At 54.6% G+C, this 21669-nt stretch overlaps 8 protein-coding genes across 8 annotated transcripts; 3 read left to right on the plus strand and 5 right to left on the minus strand.

Moving 5' to 3' along the window:
* Nucleotides 1-295: 295 nt before the first annotated feature.
* M409DRAFT_71541 (uncharacterized protein) lies at nt 296-1468 on the minus strand (the record flags this gene model as incomplete). The annotated part of the gene is made up of 1 exon (XM_033819219.1): nt 296-1468. One exon carries the CDS (start codon nt 1466-1468, stop codon nt 296-298), a length of 1173 nt encoding a protein of 390 aa, XP_033659534.1.
* A 1246-nt stretch (nt 1469-2714) lies between these two features.
* Nucleotides 2715-6372, minus strand: M409DRAFT_71542 (uncharacterized protein; the record flags this gene model as incomplete). The annotated part of the gene is made up of 3 exons (XM_033819220.1): nt 2715-2794; nt 2849-6206; nt 6283-6372. The coding sequence occupies 3 exons, from the start codon at nt 6370-6372 to the stop codon at nt 2715-2717; spliced, it is 3528 nt and encodes a 1175-aa protein (XP_033659535.1).
* An 899-nt stretch (nt 6373-7271) lies between these two features.
* M409DRAFT_61485 (uncharacterized protein) lies at nt 7272-8442 on the plus strand (the record flags this gene model as incomplete). The annotated part of the gene is made up of 3 exons (XM_033814778.1): nt 7272-7342; nt 7628-7670; nt 7720-8442. 3 exons carry the CDS (start codon nt 7272-7274, stop codon nt 8440-8442), a joined length of 837 nt encoding a protein of 278 aa, XP_033659536.1.
* Nucleotides 8443-11378: 2936 nt separating this feature from the next.
* On the minus strand, nt 11379-12022 carry M409DRAFT_71543 (uncharacterized protein; the record flags this gene model as incomplete). Its single annotated transcript, XM_033819221.1, has 3 exons — nt 11379-11536; nt 11605-11887; nt 11951-12022. The coding sequence occupies 3 exons, from the start codon at nt 12020-12022 to the stop codon at nt 11379-11381; spliced, it is 513 nt and encodes a 170-aa protein (XP_033659537.1).
* Nucleotides 12023-12344: 322 nt separating this feature from the next.
* On the plus strand, nt 12345-14039 carry M409DRAFT_61487 (uncharacterized protein; the record flags this gene model as incomplete). The annotated part of the gene is made up of 1 exon (XM_033814779.1): nt 12345-14039. The coding sequence occupies one exon, from the start codon at nt 12345-12347 to the stop codon at nt 14037-14039; it is 1695 nt and encodes a 564-aa protein (XP_033659538.1).
* A 2096-nt stretch (nt 14040-16135) lies between these two features.
* M409DRAFT_61488 (uncharacterized protein) lies at nt 16136-16948 on the plus strand (the record flags this gene model as incomplete). Its single annotated transcript, XM_033814780.1, has 1 exon — nt 16136-16948. The coding sequence occupies one exon, from the start codon at nt 16136-16138 to the stop codon at nt 16946-16948; it is 813 nt and encodes a 270-aa protein (XP_033659539.1).
* Nucleotides 16949-17854: 906 nt separating this feature from the next.
* M409DRAFT_71545 (uncharacterized protein) lies at nt 17855-19687 on the minus strand (the record flags this gene model as incomplete). The annotated part of the gene is made up of 3 exons (XM_033819222.1): nt 17855-18102; nt 18148-18334; nt 18419-19687. The coding sequence occupies 3 exons, from the start codon at nt 19685-19687 to the stop codon at nt 17855-17857; spliced, it is 1704 nt and encodes a 567-aa protein (XP_033659540.1).
* Nucleotides 19688-20143: 456 nt separating this feature from the next.
* M409DRAFT_38149 (uncharacterized protein) lies at nt 20144-21172 on the minus strand (the record flags this gene model as incomplete). The annotated part of the gene is made up of 1 exon (XM_033810871.1): nt 20144-21172. The coding sequence occupies one exon, from the start codon at nt 21170-21172 to the stop codon at nt 20144-20146; it is 1029 nt and encodes a 342-aa protein (XP_033659541.1).
* Nucleotides 21173-21669: the final 497 nt, after the last annotated feature.

Genomic DNA, 21669 nt, shown 5'->3' on the forward strand with positions numbered 1-21669 from the left:
GACTTCGGACAAAGCCTATGAAAGAGGCAATGCGATGGAAAGGCAGCTTGAGATGTCCGCTCTGTCCAGCAGAGCTCAGTGGCATGATTGCTCGATGCTCTAATGTACAGCCATAAAAGTACAAAATACCCGTATGAGATCAGAGCAGCGTTCTCTCGCCCAGCGAGTCCAACACCAAACCTCTGATCGCAACGCCAAAAACGCGCTCGCTGAAAAGCAAGACTTTCAACCAATCTCAAAAATACTCCTCTTATCTTCCACCTCACCTCACTCATACCCTTAATCAAAAACCACCTCAAGCCGCAACAGCCAACGCCCCCATCCCCTCCACCACACCCTTCAACCCCGCCTCCCCAACCAACCCATCCCCCGCCGTCTGCCCCTTATCCGCCGCAAACCTCCCACTCCTCACAAAATTCGCCTCAAAATTATAATGCTCGTCCAAAATCGGATGGATCAACACATTCTGATTATGGATCGTCAACACACTATTCGTGGGCACTGTAACCCAATTATCGCGTTCGAACGTCAGCGGTTCCGAGGCGACGAGCACGATATCGGCGCCTTTGTCCATGCGCTCCATTTTGTATTCGCCTTTGCCGATTTTGGGCTTGATGCCGGGGCCGAACGGGGAGGGTTGTTGGCGCCAGTTGGTGCCGGAGGAGAAGAAGAGGGAGGCGGCGTCGTCGGTTTTGGAGGAGACGTAGCGCGTGCAGACGACGCTTTTGCCGTCGGTGACGGCGAAGTTTAGGAGACTTCGCACGTCGTTGCCCTCCCTCGCGCTCGCAGGCAAGGCTTTGATGAACCCGTTGATCCTCGCAATCGTCCTGAGCATCGCCTTTCTCAGCACCGTATGTCCAAACCCATCCCGCTGCTTCACCTCATCATCCGCATCCACGCCTTCCTGTTCCAGCGAGTCCAGAAACAGCGCGAACGCCCACTCGCTATCCGTCGCCCCTTGCACGCCCTCAAACCACCGATCACTGATATCCGTCACAAGCCTCCTCTTAACCCCCAACTTCCACCCTCCTATCCCGCCATTATGCATCCACATCAACGCCCCGCGCGAGAAAGGATGGCAATTGCTATCACTCAACGCCCCCTCGGTACTCGCCCTCACATGCGCAAACACCAACGGCGACACCGTCTTGCTCGCCAACCGCTCCAGATTCCTGCAATTCCACGCCGGGATCGTCGACGTAAATATGCAAGGCTCCGGGCCTAGGTCCACAACATCCTCCCCCTCCTCTCCCGCAAGCTCTCCCTCCTCGCTCCTCTTCCTCCTTCGCCGTCCACTCGCCTGCGCGGTGTAATACCCGACCCCAAACCCATCCCCATTATGCGGCCGCGTCTGGTCGAGTCTCAACCGGGAGTCATAGCTCTGCGTGAGGATGCTATGCGTCGGACTCGTGATGAGGTGCGAGAGGAGGATCGGGCTTTGGCCGGAGTAGATCAGGAAGCGACACATTCTCCAAAATTCAAGCCGTCCCGGACGCTTCTTATATATCTGTGTACTCCTCTTTTCCCCCTCTTTCCAATTCCAACTCCTCACCGCAAACCCCACTTCCAGAATACCACCTCCTCACGACACAAAAAGTCTAATATATCTCCCCTTCCCGTCTGTTTCGCCGAACGAGTAGGCCCGAATCGTCGTCTGGACCGTGGGGTTCTACCAGAACGCTCGGTGTTTTCTCTGTTACTCCTCACCGGAAACCTCCCGCATCGGTAACGTGCCGTGTGCCGTGGGTGCCAATGTGAGGAGTAAGGTAAAAGCGTGGGCGTGGAGTTTCGAGAAATGAGGGGTTCTAGACGTTGGTCGATGTACCGCGGCGGCGGAAGGGACGAACGTAGATAAGGTACAGACGGGCGTGGCGGACACGTTTTCTTGTAACGATGGCGTGCCGGATGAGGGCGTAGGATGGAGTTTGATTCTTGGCCGGTATGTCGTTGCCCGAGGGTTTGGTTGTTGGTGGTTGTTGTACACACGACTCGCACGTGGCGTCGTTTCCCGGCAATATCGCGTCATGGCACGGCACGTGATATCAACCTCTACATCACCAGCAGCAAGGTACGATAAAGGAGAGAAGGACATCAAACCGGCTTAAGAAACAGCCTTTGCCAACTCTACGTGACAAAACAAGTCCCCCCTAGAATACACAACCAACTTCTGCTTTCTCGCTCGTTTGTGCCCCTGTTCGACAAGAAACAACAGCTTCACTTTTTCTCCCGTTTTCCCAAAGCCTCCATCCCAACCAACAACCCATCCCTCCCATCCTTCCCATAAACACTACCATAAAACACCAGCCGTCCCTCCCCTATTTCAAAAAACTTCACATCAACATCAACAAATCTCTGTGCGCTGTCCATTGCCGTCTGCTCATGATGATGATTGCTGGAATGGAAGCGACAGATTAAAATAATGCATCACCGCCCTCGTGCGAACGAAAAATGCATCGACTCTGGCTTTTGTTGCTTTTGGGTTTCTCTTCTTCGTCTTCTTCTTCTTCTCTTTTTCTTTTGGTATGTGGTGTGTAAAATCGTCATATGCACAAAAGTTTTGGACGGTACTTCAGGGTGAAAAAGACAGGTCTGTACAATCGGGTTCGTATTGTCGTGGTAATAAGAATAGCAGAACGGTCGGAGTATCTCGAATGTGCAAGACGCCGCGCCTGGTCATAACGGTCGTTCGGTTCGAAACGAAGGTGGTTCTTCAATTACTGCGTGCAGGAGGCTGCAGCGCGACGGTCCATGTGTGAGGCTTCGGTTTCGAGGGCCTTTGCCATGACGTGGGTGACTGTGACAAATGTTAGTGAGCTACTTTTGGGTGCCGGTTTCTGTATGCACTTACTCGGCCAAATGACCGCCTTCTCCAGCATCATGGCAGTAACTCTCAGCACCTTGCTTCCAAGCCCACAAGAGCTCAAATCAACCCCATTCGCCAGAGTATTCATGCCTGTTGAAGGATTGAAGTTGTTCATGTCCATGGCCAGAAGACTTTCTTGGTGCAATCGCTTCTCCTCCATGTTGATGCAGATTTGCTTAATCTTCTCTAGCAACTCCACATCTTCCGCCGTCAACAGCATGATAGCCGGCACTTGTGAATATTCGACGTGATCGCGACCAATAACACCAAGATAGTTGCCCACACGTTCTTGGACCGTCGTACACCACTCGGCAAGCACTTGACAGCAGTCGAAAAAGCAGATGGCGGATTGGATGGGCAGCTCATGTGCAGTGGCATCGGCATAAGTCAGGTTGAAGTTGCATGCGATGGTGAGAGAGTCGGCAGCGTAGAAGGCAGCCTTGCGGAGGTGCTTCTCTCGCCTCGAGCAGTTCTGGTCTCCATGCTGTAGCTGCGATGGTCTCCGCTGCGCTGGAGTGTTGTTTGCAGAGCCATTAGCGCCTGTCGACCCCTTTCGTATCTTGGGGCCGTCTGGGTTCTCAGTGTCCTCCTCGAAGTCGGCCAGCGCATTAGCCATGCCGTCGAAGTCACGGCGCCAGAAAGCTTCTGCACTCCGACCCAGATTGACGTAAAGTCGCACGAAAGCCAGATCCAGGAGAGGGATGCTGTCAGCTGACAGAGGGCCAAGACCAAATGGATTTGGTCGCTCTAACTTATGGTGCGGGTGAGCCTTCCATGCTAATTGCCAAGCATTCAATGCTGGCTCGATATGCTGGACCATCTGTTCAGTCTCATAAAGCGTCCAAGGTCGATGTGGGTGTCTGCTTCTGGTCTCCCAGATGTAGTTGTGCAAGGCGTTGATCAAGACAAGACAGCCATAGGTGCTTGGCTTGATGTCTTCCTCGCCACTTTGATGTGCCACTGAAGAATCACCGCTGCTGTTGTATATGCTCGGGGGGAAGTTGTTGCCTTGTCGCTCATTGGCAGTGAGAAGGGTGCTCAATGCAGACGCAAACGAGATGGAGCTGGCTTCAGCTGCAGCCATTCCACCCCGGGACTCCCACTCTTCTGCGCTGCGGGCTTCCCAGAGCTCCTCCGCGCATGGCAAATCTAGCAGAATCTCCGAGTTCATGATCGTCGGAGTCTGGTTGTACGCAGTGGTCAACAAGCTGGACATGACGAAGATGGCAAAGAGGCAGCGTTTGCGCTCTTCGGCGGTCTTCCACGTCAGCCATTGAGTTTGCAGATCTCCACCGTGCCCGTTGACAGCTCCATTCTCAGCCATATCGACATCGCCATTCTTTTGCTGTTGAATGCCATCTGCAGAGCCCGACGGGCTGGCGGGAGGCTTGGCGAGCTCGGCAGACCTAGCGAGACTGACAAGAGCCGCGATGTGATTGCTTGCGATGTCTGCAGCGATCCTATCACCGCAGTGATGTCCGTAGATGACCGTGAGTAGCATTGCTTGCACAAGCCAAAGTGGTGTTTCGCTTCCAGCGTTGGCTCCATTGGCTGCGGCAGAGATGTCTGCCTTGCGTCTCTCTTCGAGGTACAGCTGGATCATCTTCTTTGCGGCTTCGAAGAGATCTTTCGAAGCAGGGTGGTCATACTCGTACAAAGCCCCAATGGCCGCCATACCGAGTATTAGGCATCTCGCGCCACCGGTGTTGCCGCCCTGTGCCGAACTGCTCGATGGTGGTGTTCCCCGTGGACCGCTATTGGTCTCGATCACATCGAACGACAACGTGGCGACATGGCACACTGGCAGATGCGGGGCTGCAAACTGGATGAATGCGTCGATGTATCTTCGGATATCAGCTGTCGGAGGCAAGCTTGGCCCCTGAGGCTGCACAGCACCCTTAGCTGCTCCTGGGGAAAGTGGAGAGCTGACGGACGGCTGCGAGAACTTGCGGTGGCTGGTTCCATAGACAGAGGGTTGATTGAGGCTGTTCAGTAGAGCTTGCCGCGTGGAGTCAGTGATGGAATCTGTAGACATCGATGTCACTGAGCTCTGTCTGGCACTACCAGTCATGGACGACGAGGACATACTAGGGCTATTTGATCCAAAGTTGGACAGCGGGTTTCCAAACGTGCTTCCGTTCTGGCCATGCATGATGTCTGGCATCGAATGGTGGTGTTGCGGATGGCCGTTTTGTTGCGCCATGGCCTGGTGGAAGTATGCATCGGCCGTTTGGGTTGGGTCGTGCAAGCTGGTGGGTGATACAGTGCCATTCATGGATTCAAGATTCGGTAGTCCTGTACCTAGGGCATCCATATGGAATGGACCTGTCGTCATCATCTGCTGTGCTTGCATCTCTTGCTGCTGCCATGGTGAGCTGCTCTGTGGCATGGCGATGCCGACCTGGCTATTGCTCATGCTTTCAGAAAAGTCGGCGGGGCTATCGCCGCTACTAATGCGGGATGGCGATGACTCGTCAATGGCCTGCTCGTTGTCGTTACCATTCGCCATCTGCATGTTCCAGTTGCGCATCCAGCCAAAGTCATCATCGGTCGGGACTTGCTGGTTGCTGCTCATGTCGTAGCCGAATGGGATGTTCGTAGAAGCTATCTGGCCAGCTCCGCCAAAGTGAAGAGCTGCTGGGTTGATGGTAGTGTGTGGTGTGAAGAGCTGATCAATGTCAAAGCCACCAAAGTTGCCAGCTGGCGCCGTTCGTAGGGAATTGCTCATGTCCATGTTATTAATGTGCTGGGTATCCAACTTGGGCAGGCCATGGCCATTACCATGATGTCCAACTGAGGTTGACATGCCTCGATAGTCGAAGCTGTCGGGCCCAGGAAGGCCATTGACGTTCATGGGGTGTGCCATTCCCAAGCCAAGCGCATTCATGCGGTTCAGATGTGGGTGGTTGTTGTCGACCAAGCCAAGCGAGGCAAGGTCAATGTGGCTGACTGTGTTGGCTCGTGGTCGTTGCTGTGCGAGGTTTCCAGCCGCACCACCAATGTTCGCATTGGCGACTGAGTTCTTGCGGACTCTACCATTGCCATTCGAAACACCGCTGGCACTCTCTCGTCTACCCTGTCGGGGACGAGTCGTGGCATTGGTCATGTGCAGCTTCTGCTGATGCCGCAGCAGCAAGTCTCTTCGCGCAAAGCATCGCGTGCACTCGGGACACTCGAAAGGCTTCTCTTTGGTGTGTGATCGTTCGTGTCGCTTGAGATGCTCTAGCCGCGCAAAGGATCGGCCGCAGGTCGTGCAGACGTGAGGTCGAGGCTTGTCCGTCTTCGGCGCCGGAAATTGGCCATTTGCAGTGCCATTCTGGGGTGCGGTGGGTTTGCCGTTCGACTGCGCTCGACCTGTGAGAGATGCTTGTTAGCGAGAATGCGGAGAAGCGGTGGGTGGTGTCGTGGCTGGGCGACACACCATTCGTCTGCGGTGTGTTGGAAGCAGCGTTCACACTCGATCCCGGAGAGTTGGTCTCGGGCTCTTTCTTGACTGTTTCCGGTTGCATGCTCCAATGCAGAATGTATAACAATAATATGCACTTCCCAAGCTCTTCAACAAACGCCGAAACAAGGATACACTTCTACAGGGCGGACGACGAGTCAGGTGGCGGTGGAGGAGGCGGGGAGGCGGGGAGGGTAGGTCGTGGCTGCGTGTCGCAACTGCTCATCGAATGTCGCCGGACGTAGCGGTACTGCTTTCTGGAGTGCTCGATCAGGCGAATCGCCAGGCTGGTGGACACAGCTAGTCAAGTCGAAATGTCACTCAGATCCCGGGCTGCAGGGCAAGCTCGGAGCGGACGGTCGGTGTAGCAAGTACGAGAAACACACGACGGAAACACTGCCAGGACGATTGTCAACGGCGCCAGACGAGCGGTACGCGGCTGGGCAGCGCGGGCGGATCGAACGGTGCTGCTGGCAGCGGAGGGGAGACGGTGGTGGTGATAGTGGTGGTGGAGGCGCGGTGCAGTGGTGAGGTCTGCGGTGGACCCTCGAACCAAGCAAGCAGCAAGAGTTGGCCTGGCGGTCGTGCTGCAGCACCCAGCGAGCGGAAGGCTACCTAACCATGGATAGCTTTCGTCAGCTGGCATCCGGACGGGCAGGCTAGCGGATAGAGTTTTGGTCGAGCCGTCGAGGGACACATACACGAACACCGTGACTCTTGGGCCCAGTCGCAGCGCTCAACTCTAATGTGCAGCGGCTCGGGAGCTGCCCGAATAGGCGACGCTGTTTTATTGCTTTCTTTTATTACGTTTCTGCTGCGGTCTGGACTGTGTGGCAGAGCCGCTGGGGTCGAGAACAGCGACCGAGGGAGTGTAGTCGTCGTGGTACTTGATCAAGATATATATAATAACGAAATGAAGATGCTGTGGTTGTGAGAAACAGACTGCCAATCGCGCGGCGAGTAATGGACGACTTGGGGAAAATCTGGGGTCTGGAGAAGGTTTGCCGTGCGAGCTTCCTTCGCCGTGGTCAAATGTATGTGCAACGGTGCCACCTTCCGAGGCCGATGAGCGGCTGCGGCGACGGCGGCGATCAGACCAGAGGCGAGTCTCTGATGCTGCTGCTAAGCCAGGCGAGGTTTCAAGACCAGGTCGCCCACTCTCTCCTGTGTCCACCGCCGGCGCTCTCGCCCATCGCTCACTGAATGGCCCATCGTCAGGCAATCAATTGTGCAGCTCCTGAGCGGCAACGACGACGACGGGTTCGGATGCGGTGCAGACCCTGGTGTGCAGCTAGAGTGCTAGGAATACTGCAGGCTAGCATCTTCTCCCCTAGCACCGTAGTCTGTTTCTGCGACGCGCAGGTAGGCCGACGGCCAGACGACAGCGAGCGCCTGCTACTGGATGGGACAGACGCCTCCAGGCTGGCTCGCTCGCTATGCGCGGACTCGGGCTCCTGCCAAAAAGCTCGACTGCACTCGTGATCATCAGCGATCCTGTGCGAGCAATTTATGCACGCTGACTTTCCGCTCACCAGCGCGTGGCAACCAGACGGGCCATGCAATGCTGGTCGCCTGTCCGGCACAGCAGACTCGCCCAGGCGGTAGTGGCAGCAGAGACGAGCCGATGATCGGCTTGCCAGACGATGTTGACCAGCAGCGACAGCCAGGAATCGGCGGCTGCAGCAGCGAGCAGAGCCAGTGCCACCGTGTCCAGCAGAGTGGACCAGCGTGGTATCTGGTATCAGCGTTGCAGTGCCGCTGCCGCTGCCCGGGCGAACACACCCCGATACCACGTCTGCTGCAAACTGCCCGTTCCAAAGCTTCCATGCCGCCGCAGCGTCATTCAGTGGCAACGACGGGCGAATCAAGCAGCCATCGTTTGGGCAGAGTAACGCGGACTCGAATGATATGCCAAGCCTCTCGTTGCGGATACCCACCACCGCCAGCAGGGAAAACAGCAGCAGCAGCAGTAGTTGCTCGCTCCGTCTGGAACAGGAGCAGCGCCGGCAGCGTGCATTGGCCTGCGGAACCTGCAGTCTCACAGCACGCCTGGGCATGGACTACTCTCGCGCGCGGTGTCGTTGACCCAGACTGTCTGTCGCAGGGTGCTTCATGCAAACGCTGGTACTTGTGACCTCTTCTAAGCCACCGTGACCCGTCAGACCCGGACGTCATCGCCGCCGCAACAGCCAGCCAGCCAGCAAAGCTAAGCAAATGAACGCGCTTCGCTCGCCAGCATGACGGACGACGAGGATGATGATGGCAGAGGACGAGGTGCAGAGCGCAGCTGACCACGGAGCCCACAAAAGGCCGGCATCACATCCAATGTCGAAACGCGCATCGACGGTCGCTTCCCCAGAGGATCCGCAGAGCGACATTCAAATGCTGTGCGCAGCCACGAATGGCAGGGCCGGACAGAACGGCAATGAGCGGCTCGAAGGCTCTCTGAATGATGACCCTTTTCCTGCGAATCCTGCCTGCGCGGCCTTGGCCTCCTAGCCTCAATATGCGGCCTGCCCCAGATTTCGTATGCAGGCCATCACTTAGTGCGTGCGCCTCTTGCGCTGCCTTTCGTCAGATTGGCCGTCGTCGATTGGCACCGCTTGTCCACCACGATCTTTGCTGCCAAAGGTGTGCGACTTTTCCTGCACGCGAGCTAGACGATGAACAGCGCCGATGTGATGGGCGCACGGCCGATCGTCGCTGTCAATTCCATTCTGCACGCCCACCGTCAATCGTGGACGTCCATGAACACGACTATCCTGTTCCAAATTCCCCCTTCACCCAGCGCGGCAACGGCCACCGCGCATCGCCCGTCTGCCTCTACGCGAACTGCTCCTATGTGAAATGCAAACGCCTCTTGACCACATGTTGCCGGCGCCGGCAGCAGCGCCAATGCTGATGGGATCTGTGGAGTCCCCACAATCGCAAATTGAAAGCCCGGAGAATGCCAGCTTCAATCAAGGCATCATCCTTGCGCACCGCGTCTGGTGATGACAGACGGCGGAGATAGCATACCCATCGATGCAAATAACTCACCCAGCTCCCTATACCTTCCCTGACGACAGCATTGCAGCTTGGGATCAGGCGAACCACCTGCCAAAGCGGCATCCCGACTGAGTGCGCTCATAGATCTGGCCACGTCCAGTCGCGAGCAAGATCGGACTTCTTACCACTTCGACTTTTTCGAAACATCCATGGATCCGGAGGTGCTACTGCATTCAACAACCAGCACGTGAGGTCTGTTTTCTCACGGCAGCGGTTGGAGCGCATGTGGTGACGATTGGAAACATGTCTTCGAACATCGATTTCCTTGCATCGGCACCGTGATTCGCGCGGTCACGGCATCATCGTCGCCAGCCTGATGACGGCTTTTTGCTTATTCCCCGTCGAAAATAATACCGTCTGTGGCTTGCTGATGATGTGCGGTTGACTGTGGCACTCATCGACGATGCCCAGCTGTCGAGGGTTGCGAGATGCACGAAATCACGGGGAGCAGCAGTCGCGCTTTCTACCTTGGGACGACGCATCCTCGTCCATAATGATGATCGCAGGTGCGCATGCATCGCAGTATTGGCGCAAAGATATTCCAACGGCTGCCCTTTCTCGTACAACCTACAGATTTCTCGCCGCCGACTTCGCAGAATCCAGGCCAAGGCCAAAATTGATGGAGCGACAGAAGTGCCCCACCGCGGGGCATTTTGCAGCAGAAGAGCTCGAGCTCGAGCTCGCATGCAAGCATACACCCGAGACACAGCACTACAGCACGACCAGGAGAGCTCTGCCTGCTGCTCTTCGATCCCCGAGTCTGGAGCCGACACGGCGCTACGAGCACCCATCGCCTGCAGGCATCTCGCCCTCGTGGGCTGGCTTCGTCCTTCGTCCAGCCTAAAGACCAAACCCCATCAAACTTCAAGGGCAGCGCAAGTCAAGAGGTACGTACCTCCATCAATCGCATTCACTGCATCGAGACGTCGCCGAGGCCCTGACTCGCGGGTCTCGATGGCAGGAGGACACAGCTAGGGAATCCTCTCCTTCCTTTCTCTCTCGCTCCTGCAAAGAACCGTGAGCGGAAAAAGACCACGAGATTCCGCACATGCACACACGCATTGCGGATATCGATTCGCCGCGCGGGTTGGCGTCGTGCGACATCCTCTTTCTCCCCTTGACACATATGATGGCGCTGATGGCTGCCACGTTGAACGAGTTGGTGGCGCCGACATCACTTCTGGCGTCGCGCACGAAAGGGTAAGGTACTGGCTGAATATCGGGAGGAATCGCCACACCACCAACGAAACAATGTCCCTTAAAATCAGCAGTAAGTCGAAAATGTGTCAAAGTCTGCTTATGAATTCATCATTTCCATCGTCGTCACAATCACTCACGGCGTTCTTCTGCGGCATTTCCTGCCTGGACCACGCCAAGCCATGCAAGGCGTACTCACCTACGGTTATACAGACTATCAACACACCCGCAGCGACGTGGGAGGGCAGGTTTGACGTATGCATCCACGCCGCAGGCATGCCGCTGGGAAGAGCGAGCGCCTCGTGCGAGTGCGAAGTAGAATGTTTATGGGGCAAGCAACATGCCGTTGAATCCGCGGCGGACAGAACATGAACGCTTTCAGCCAAGCTTCGGTGATATTGTGGAGGCCGCTGTGGAGTCTGGAGTACATACATGCTACAGCCACTGCCCCAACGCAACGCAACGCAACATTCTTCTGTGGGGCAACAGTAGGCATTGGAACGTTCTTGTCGGCATTTCATTATTCATAGCGAAGAGGCGTGTCTGGACTACTGCGTGCCCGGCCAGTGTGAGTGGGAACTTCGGTCCGTCACTCCCGTCTTAGGCCCCTTGTCCTGTCTTCTGTCCCCATAGCCTTCATGCACCAAGCCTTGCATATGATGTTGACGGCCTCGCCTCGCTCATTTGGCGTCCTCTTGCTGCATGCTACGAAGATAGATGGGTTTGTGTAGCCGACCAGGAGCGGCACGAGCGGAATGTCGCCGTCAGAGCATCAGGGGGGCTCCAGTACGACGGAGGCAATGGCAGGCCTCACCCTCACAACGCTCATTTCTTGTTTTTCTTCTTCTTCTTGTTTCCACCACCTCCTCCAGCTCCTTGCTGAGGTTTTGCGTCATTCGCGCTGGGCGCCGCTGCCGCCGGTGCAGCATCTTTCGTATCGTCAGCCGCTTGCTCAGTCGCCGTAGCATCGTCCATCGCAACATCTTGAACTGCAGTAGATAGTCAGCACCCAACCATTTCACAATCCAAACCAAGCACCCATCATCCTCACCTTCCTCCTTCACCGGCAAAGCAGCCATATACCGTCCCAACGTCCCCAAACTCATGACCAACCTACCCACCTCCGCCGCCCGATTCGTCTTGAACTTGAGCACCACCCCAGACTCAGGATCATACGTCTTCAACTCGAGCGTCGCCTGCGGGATTTTGGGCGCGGCGGCATCCTCTTTGTCCTTCTCCTCTCCTCCTGCGTCTCTCTTCCGCTTTTTGCTCATCTTTTTCTGGTAGCGCTCGGACTCAAGGTTCGGGATGTTGTATTTCGTCGTGATGCGCGTCTAGAGGTTTGGATGTCAGTGGGGTTGTGGGCGGGTGGTGGTGGTTTGATGACACTTACGCACCGTTGTTGGGCGCGCTTGGAGGAGGCGAGAGGTTTGTGTTTGCCATTCTTGGCTTGTTGCTAGTAGCACCATCTTGAAGGGTGCGGTGTCGTTTTATGTGGTCAGTGTGTATGAGACGTCGAGTGATCGCGGAGATGAGAGAGCATCATTTGAGGTCTTGGCGCGCTAGACTCAGCCGGGAAGGAACGTCGGACTTCAGTTGTGAGTCCTTGCTCTTACTCACGATGGATTGTATCACATGCTTTCTTCATAGCCTGTCTTCCTTCTGAAATCTTGCAAATTTGCATTCTCTGGCGTTTGGTAGCATTTGAAAGGCGCAATAGATTGCTGGATGATCCACGCAAAACTCTGATTTTGCCCCTACCAACTCCTTGAGGCACATTCAATCTCGACAATGGATCAATCCAACGAAACTCATCTGGCCACCGATGGCGGAAATGATACCCAATCAGCCATATCAGTCATACAAGACTTGAACCACCGAGCCCTGGTCCTGATCGAGGAACTGGAGACTTTCCGGCAACATCTACGCCACATCCGACAAGAAGGATCAGTGGAAGTCGCACACTTCCGATCGACCGTTCAGTCCGAAGTTGGCATGCTGGAGAGACTCCTCAAGAAGCCGGACAATGCATCAACGACCCATATCGCCCGATCATCGAACCTGCCTTTCCTCGAGACCGTCTGGGCCACGGCGAAAAAGTCGAAGAAAGTTACGGCTTTGCAGAAACGGATCTACTACAATTCCAAATCGAAGTCTTTGTCTCAGGCCATGCATCATGTCGGTTTGGTGTCGAAGGTCAAGAACTCGTCTGATCGCAAGAATGCAGCTGTTACGGTTGACGCTATCACCAATGATGGTTTGACGTGGATCAAAGTGTCCCTCGTCACCAACACAAGACTTCTCTTCGATCTGGCAAAGCAAGGCTGGCAGTCCGAGGGCTCAGAAGATGAGGATGCGGATGTTGTCTTTGGTGATGACGATGGGTCGGATGTTCCTATTGTCAAGAATGCTAAAGACCTCTGCCAAGCGGCTCAGTCCTATCGCGCGAAGACCAGGATCCCTGCTGTGCATCTCATACTACCTAGAGTCCAGCCAGGGGAGACGGATGAGATCGATGCTATTCTGGACGACTGCAGAGCAGCTGGTGCGGTCGTCTTTTGCGGCGAAGACCTGCAGAGCACTCCCTCACTGCAAGAAGCCTTGCCGACTATGGCACCAGACCCGTTCTCACTATTCTCGGATACACTCAACATCGATTGCACAATACTTTTGGCTTTGGTGTCAGAGTTCTCGCATGCCAAAGTGTCAAAAGAACCCTGGTTCCACAAGTCCTTGCAGCGACAAGTAGAGATTGAGGGCAACGAGAATCTGCTACCTGCCCTTCTGTATCCAGCTATGGGCGAGCATAAGTTGGTATGTACTAAGGAGGCCGCAAAACGCATGCGTGAGATCGTGGACACAATTGGCACACCATCCGAGACGGCACGCACGGCGATCATGATGGGCGATGATGAGTCCAAGTCACAGCAAGGGCTGATCGAAGAGATGCAACATTGGTCTGCCTACGAAGTTCCGGGGTACTGGCAGCTGCCCATTCGAGTCGTCGACGAAAATGAAGGCGGCTGTCTATCCAACCTCCCAGAGGAGTCTAATTCAGTCAGCACGAATATGACCGCCATCAACCGCTCAGTTTTCCTCTACGGCTGGGGAACAGGCAACACTACCATTACCAGCAATCGAACAGTCGTGAAACAACTCGAAAGCGACTTGGAGAAGTACGAAGACCTGGACGAGACCGTGTGGCCAAGCATCTGGCTGTGTCCAACCGCTCGCTCGCTGGTGGGCAAAGAGAAGAGAGGTGTCAAAAAGGAGGAGAGAAAAGAAGGTGCGTGGCCGCTGCCAGATCCGCTGCGTAGAGAGGAGCAGAGAAGGAATGGTCTTGATGTGCTTTCTTCGAGAGAAGGACATGAGGTGGAGGATTTGAGGCCGAATGGATACCCTTGCAACGAGGTGCTGGAGGCGAAGAAGGCGGCGAGAAGACTTGTTGAGAATGGAAGTGCTGTGCCGGGGGAGGAGGAGGGCTGAATGGTTGGGGTAAAAAGAACTGCAGGAGCTGGAGGAGCTGGAGCTGAAGCTGTACTACTATCCGGACCGCTCATTCAACATCCAAGAGGTATTTGGTCGTCCCCGTCGCTCCCCGAACGAAAAGCTCCCGTCTCTTGTCGCCCACGCCTTTACCGCCGTCGATACCGCCGCTCTGAACTCCTGAACCGCCCATCTCGTCGTATCCATCACGATGTCCACCTCCCTCCTCCCCAGCTCTTCCAAATAAAGCCCCTCAAACAAAGCCCTCTCCCCGACTTATCGACGCCCTCATCACCCACATCCCGAAACAAAGCGAGCTTCCCAACAAAGCACCATCTTCCCCGTCTCCTCCCCAAACTCTGTGCAGCACCTCACACCAGGATCCCCAGTCGGCAGAAGTCCTCCCTGGTCCTGAAGCGGAAGTCGGTTCTGGGGTGATGGATATGGGTATGGGTACTTGGCCCCGCGATCTGGTTTGAATCTTATTCTCCTGCAGAAGATGAGGTGGTGTGATGGGTTGGGCCGCGGAGGTCTGGGTGATTTTGTGGATTTGTGGTGTGGATGGTGGATTAGTTTTGACGAGGTTCGAGGGGCGGTTGTGAGTGCAGATGTTGCCGGTGGTCGGTCGAGGAGGTACGAATGGGAGGGTGGCTCAGATACTTGGGCGGCCGCTAGAGTGATCGAGAGGATGGCCGGTTAGTGAAGAGACGAAGTCGAATGGTGGCACTTATCGATGTCTGGGAGAGTTCAGTATGATCCAGTCAGGAATCGCCACCTACCTCAGGACTTGTGTCACTTTCTTTGAATATTTAAATGCACGTGTCGGCACCCCGTCGATATCACGAGCTTCTTTCGCTGGTGATTCTTGAGATGGCGACTAGAGCTGGATGTGAAGTATGCAGTGATGCCGGAGTCGTACCAACAGAGTCGCAGGATGAGTCTTGTGTAGCTGGCATTTGAAGAGTATAGTGATGCTGGGCGCGTGGCCTTCGGCGGTCTTGTGCCAGTTGCCTCTATTGAGCATGCGGAGTGGGAACTGAAGCTGGACGTGAGGTGAGGCTTCGAATGATCTGATGTCTGAAAGAGCTTCGCCATTGCAAAGTGCTGAGTGAAGCCTCCAGGACCCAGCAGCATGTGCCAGGGACTGATGGCCTGCCGATGGTTGTTAGCACGCCGGGCCATAAGGGCGGCCCGGACACCCAAGTTCGAAGAAGGCCAAAGGACAACACGAAGACACCACCCGATCTGTGGGCATTGCGCCGACACCGCAACCCAAGAACAGCTCTTAGCAAGTACCACGCGGGTCCAGCTCAGGGAGATCGCACACCGGATGGACAAGACAACTGCAAGACGCCAGCCACGAGCGCCTGATGCCACATTGCCTTGCCCATGAACCCGGTAGGACTGGTAAGCGAGTGCCCGGCAGCGAGCTTGCTGGTGTGCTGGAGAGTTGGCAAGTGCTGAAAGCACGGCGTTGGACCAAGCGACGAGGAGACCTCGATGGCACCGCTGACCAGTGCGCACATACTCGGCAACACCGCACAGGAAGTGATGTCTCGTGAAGCCGACAACGACTCGCGCGCACACGCTGCAGGTGTCAGGAGTGCTCGCAAGAGTAGTCTCGATTGCAAGTTTTAACCCTTTCTCCACAGGCGTGCTCGCGTGCTGTAGATCTGGAGACAAGGGCTTACAAGAGTGGTCTCAATTGCAAGTCTTGACCTCCTTCGCTACACGCACGCGTGCGGGTTGATGTCGCCGAGGGGAGGGAATGGAAGGGGGGATGCATACCTACGCTCTCGGGAGCTAGCTGTGTATGTTGGTGTGGTGCTGCAGAGCATAGGCGAAAAGGAGGAAGGAAGGTGGCGACGTCTCTGAGCTGTTGTGATGGAGGAGTTGAGGAAGAGAAGCGCGGCTTTTGAAGCTCTGTTTGCGACGCTCGGGCCACGCTGTGACTCACGGCGCCTCCACGTGACCATGCAAACGGCGAGTGAATGGGCGACTCGCCAAGACCACGCTAGTGCGCGTCACCTTTCTGTCGACCTCGCCAAATTCCGGACTACTTCCTCGTCGCAGGACACACCCCGAGCAGATCCAGCATGACCAACATCATGTCTTCCGCCTCGGGCATGCCTAGCAGCCCCACGAAGAAGAAGAGTCGCAATCGCGCCGGTCACATCAAAGATGCCAAGGCGGCACAAGCAAGCGCTCTCTCCGCCAGTCTCGAGGATCGCAAGGCCAATGAGGGTGACTACGAACAGTCTCTCGAGGAGACTGGCCCTGAAGATACCTTCGCCGTTCCACCAGCCTACCAGCCAGCTCGTCACATCTTCAAAGTACGTCTCCTACGAGTGTCGTCGGCACCGGCAGTCAGTACTAACAAGCTTCATAGGTCGGACATCAAAGCCATCGCATTCCCACAGCAGGATACCAAGGCCTCTGAGAAGACCGCAATCCAACCAGAGACTGATGTCGCCGAGATGTGGGAGAGACTTGCGACGACCGAGGCGTACATTGCCGAGCTCGAGGAGATGAACCAGCGTCTCGAGAATGAGCTCGAGGCCAGCAAGCTATCACAACCCATTCCAGCGACAGTGACCAACGGTAACAAGGTCGCTGGGGCGGGCAACGCCACAGTCGAGGCCCTGCGATCGCGCCTCCGCAAGTACAAGAAGCTGGCCGAGGACCGTGGCAACCGCTGCATGGCCTTCATACGCTCGAACCGGTCCCTACGCAACAAGCTCGACGAGCTCCACATCAACATGCGGCCGGCCGCCAAGCGCGACAGCGTCCGCGTTTTGCTGCTCGAGGACATTCTCGCTGAGCACGAGGAGCGCCGACGTATGGACAAGAAGCTGCTCGCGGAGATCATTGCGAAGCATCCTATCCGTCAGGATCCACAGAAGATTTGAGCGACGCCGCGAGGTGATGGACAGAAGGACTTGTCGGAGTTGGAAAGCATGGGAGGCTCGCGTGCAAGAAGGTCTAGAATTGCACACTGATAGAGTCTCCATACGCTGAAATGATTGAATGAAACACTGTCTCAAGGCCTTGTAGAGGGTACCATACCATACACTCTTCCCGCATATTCTTTCGTTGTAGCTTTTGGGGTATGCGCAAAAGTTGGGGAGTAACCACAAAGATCCCCAGTTTGACAACGAAGACTGACTGTTGATTTCGCTGCCTGTTTGCACGGATGGGCTTCACGTTTTGGAGATTTGCATCTTGGAGAGTGGACTGACAACCATGGGCATCAGCGTTGACTCTAGATGTTGATGCATGCCAGCGGGTGTAGGCCAGATGTCGGAGTAGTAGCGAAGCGATCGGCGACCGAAGAACTGCGGTTATTTCCAGTCTAATAGTAAAGATTGCAGCAAAGTGAGCTTTGTGGCCACTGAATAAACCAAGAACAATAGAGAGAATGAAGTTTTCTAGGACCGCCTCGTCACCTTCTCATGTTCACAATGGAAAGAAGTTGTGCACTAGCGTGGTTTGCTCCTTCCTAATCGGGACTAGCGTAAGGTCTGCTTTCATGTGATGCTTCTCTTCGCAATCCTTCCTTCCCGCTTTCCATCGCCTTCAGTTCTGGCCATTCGTACTTGCAGTGTGACAATCAGCCCACCTCGAGTCGTTGCTCAAGGATCCATAGTAGCGCCCAAGAAGCTGTATTAAGAGTCGAGAAGCAAGGCCGCCCCCGTCAAGGCCATCTTCCCAGGCAGTTTAATTCGCTTACAATTGATGTCAACGAGAGCTCACTCAGGAGAAGAATGAGCAGAAGACAGCTTAAGGACGGACGGCGCCTGTCAGACTCTTCGTGTTTAAGGCTGAGCAAACTTCGACCTGGCTCTCAGCGTCGCTCCAAAATAATAAAGCGCAAAGACTCCTACCACCCCTGCAAAAGATAGTCCAGCAAGAAGTGATATACCCCTGGCGATCCCAAGCGCATCGAAAAGAGGACGAGCGTAGAGCACTGCACCAGCCGCCCAGGCGGACCGGCAAAAGTCATTCGCTGCAAACAGACTAGCCGCGTAGTCTGGATAGGAGAGGGGAAGGTACATAAAGATGCCTGGAAAAGTCAGCCCAGGTACGTCTGCAGGATGTGCTATCTTACCTTGGAAAAGTATGAAGCCTCCCGTGCTGAAAAGAGCGATGCCGATCATGGAGAAGATCCAGTGGACGTCGCTACGACTCGTCCAGGCGAAGAGGAACAGTCCAGCCGGCTGCAGGATCGAGGCAAGAACGGCAGGGAGGAGGCGCTCTTCCTGAAGACCTGGACCTCGTCTTTTGAGTTTTGCTTCCTTCACGTATTGTCAGTATAGTCTTTGGAAAATAGACTTTGGATTCTCTGAGTCTCATAACAGGTATCAGTACAGGTAGCTCACGTAGATCGCGGATCCAACCAGACATGCAATGACGATGGACAGAAATGCCGTCCCCGTTAGGCCAAGACTAAAGCCGTAAGTACCCGTGTAGACAAGGGGGAACGCTTCGAAGAAGCTGTAGTACACGCCATAACTGTAGGAGCTGTACAGATTTGTGAACAAAACTGCCGGATCCATGAAGGTAATTTGAAGGGGCCGAATGAGAGCCTGAGTAGCGATCTGGCTAGCAGATTGTTTGGCGTCATCGATCTCAGATTGGGAGACGTAGCGGTTGTCTTGCTCTCGTTTTCGAATGCGCTGGGCCCGGCGGAGTAAGATCGTCGCTGCAGACGTCTCGGGGAAGAAAGCCAGCATGATGATAAACGTGAAGACTGCCATCCATAAGATTTCCCACAACGACCAACGCCAGTCGTTGCTCGCGACGGCAAACCCTGACAAGACGGGACCAAGAGCAGGGGCGCAGAAGGTTGCTCCAACCCAGGCGGTGTGTGCGTAAGGAAGTTTCAAAGGCGAATACATGTCTGACAGTGTCGCACCTCCTGTCGCAAGACACGGCGAGCCCAAGACCCCCGTCAAGAACCTCAAGACCAGGAAGCCAGCGAAGGACTTGACAAGAACCGTTGGGATTGCGAGAAGGACGAACAGGAACAAAGTGACGCTGTGAGGCAAGTTGCGACCGATTCGAGGAATCTCCGACAGTGGGGAGAACACCAGAGGACCAATCCCGTAGCCCAGAACGTACAGCGAGAGGCCGAGAGATGCCACAATGTGGCTGACGTTGTACTCAGCCTGAACGCCTTCGATGCTCGGTGTGTAGATCGCGGATGCACAGTACACTGTGAAGGTGTAGATCCAATGCACGATAGTTACGACGACTTTCTTGCCAGTGGACCAATTCTTGGGATTTTCCGGATCACGTTCGTCGTACCAGTCCACCAGGATTGTTTCTTTTCCATACGGCGAACTTTTCTTCTCCTCATTATACAAGTTGTTTGCCAGTCCAGATTGCTTCCATGCTCTTTCGTTCTCGTCGGTAAGCGCTTCGGGATCCTGTAATCCGGTTTGGCTGCTGGGGCTCAGAGTTGATGAAAATCTCGCAGAATTCGTATGGGTAGTGACGTCGCTGTTGAGCTTCTCGCGGCTAGATTGAGGGCCTTCGCCATTGAAGGAATACTTGAAATTTGGTTTCTCATCGGGATACAGCAGACATCGATTGCGACAAACGAAACGAATGATTTGCCCAAGCGTGCTGTCGCGGAGTAGATCCATCTGACACGTCTGAAATACCAAAGTACAATGCTGCGTTCGAAAAGTATCGCTGGTTGAAATTTAGCATGGAATTTATTGCGTATAAAAGCACAATAGCGCCAGTAGAAAAGTTGAACTCCTAGCAAGGCTGTCTGCCAAGCTCGGGCGAGACACGGGCGAGATGTTGATCTGTGTGGACCCAGCGCCGCTATAGTGACACCGTTCCAAGCTTCTAGGCTCAGGCTGCTAGACCATGAAAATTTCTGGTGCTTGCCTCGACGACGAGCTTTGCGACAGTCTCTCCTTCACAAGTCGTTGTCAGTGGCTGAGGCGAAATGGCCTCAAGATACACTGGCCTTACACGTAGAATAGTTGGGTACACGCTCATCATCTTGACAGTCTGTACACACATGTGCCTTAAAAAGCTGCAATCATCATGGTGCTCTATAAAACATCACAATTGAATATTGAATACAACTACGCAGACATGTCAAGCACCGCCTTCGCTTGACCACCAACTCCCTCTTGTCGCATAAAATTCTCAAAGTGATGCGCGAACAGCTCCGGTCGATTATAATGACCCGCAAAATCCATGCCATACTTCGGCACCAAAACATCCTCAGGCCGCACAGATGCGTACAGAATCCCCTCCTTAGTCTCGAGAGGCGTCGTGAGGGTCCTCCCATCTGGACCAATAATCGACGACAAGCTTTTCTGTCTCTCTTGTTTCAAGTAATCCTGGATTCTCTGGTCGATTCCGTACGCCTCCATGGCACCTTCATCGATAACGCCAACACAGTTCAGCACGAAGCATTTCAGCGAGTAGGCCAGGCCGTGCGTGGAGTTCTGTATGCCGTTTTCGAGGTCGCTGCCGGGTGCGAAGTGGGTTGGCCATGAGGCAACATGTACAACAGGGTACAATAGGCGAAGCGAATACATCGCGAGCGGGTTTGCATTCTCGCCGCACATCAGGGCGCTGAGTGTTCCGAAAGGCGTCATCGTTGATGCTGTACTCCCCGTCTGTCCAGGGGTATGCATGAGTCGTTCCGTCAACGTAGGGACGTACTTTCGATGTTTGCAAGCAATCTTTCCGGCGGGATTGATCGTCAACTGGGTATTGTAAAGAGTCCTTGTGGTGTTGGCTAAGCGCTCCGTGATTCCGACAACAGCCCATACATTTGCGGCGCGACAGGCCTCGCCGAGTGCTGCAGTTTCTGGCCCTGGCACTTCGACGGCATTCAGGAACAGCTTTTGATATAGCGAATGAGCCTTTGGTTGGTCCAGTGGTAGCATTTCTATCCAGCCTGGATAGCCGGGGATGATGGACTCAGGAAAGCCGACCACCGTGCTTCCTTGTGCCGCAGCTTCTTGGATCTTCGTGCACACTTTCTGTGTGGATGTTTGTTTGTCCAGAAAGACCGGTGACATTTGGACTGCAGCTATCTTTATTTCATCTTGAAAGTTGATCTCTGGACGTGTCTCGGACGGCAGATGAGTCTGCTGCATCGTAGGCCGGCGAGAGATGGCGGAGGGAGAGTGTGTGCGGGGCAGTGTCGCGAAGAAGGTGGCGCCAATGACACAGAAGTCCGTTGCGAATGTGACAAGTTATACCTCATGCTATTCTACCCGATTCATCTGCCACCTTAATCGAGACGGCAGGCCGCACCTAACAATATCTTAACCTATATGACCTAGGCAGGTGCTCGATTGACCCTTGATCCTTGTTATTAGATAGACCTTACTTTACTTCTCGCTTCACTTAAACCTCTCCTTTACTAAAAATAATACTATTTAAACGCCTATTATCGCTCTAGTATGACTTTATACGCCGCTACCTTCGTACTCGCTTCAAACTACTCGCACTACTCGTAATCTAAAGATAACAGCGATAATAGCGAGTATAGTAACTTAAACACGGTATATACTCGCCTAAAGTGTTCGTAAAGCCGTTACTAATAATCTATATAGATACCGCCGCCCTACGACTAAAGGCGAGTACTACT

Source organism: Zasmidium cellare (genome assembly GCF_010093935.1).
Source record: "Zasmidium cellare ATCC 36951 unplaced genomic scaffold M409scaffold_75, whole genome shotgun sequence".
Lineage (NCBI taxonomy): Eukaryota > Fungi > Ascomycota > Dothideomycetes > Mycosphaerellales > Mycosphaerellaceae > Zasmidium > Zasmidium cellare.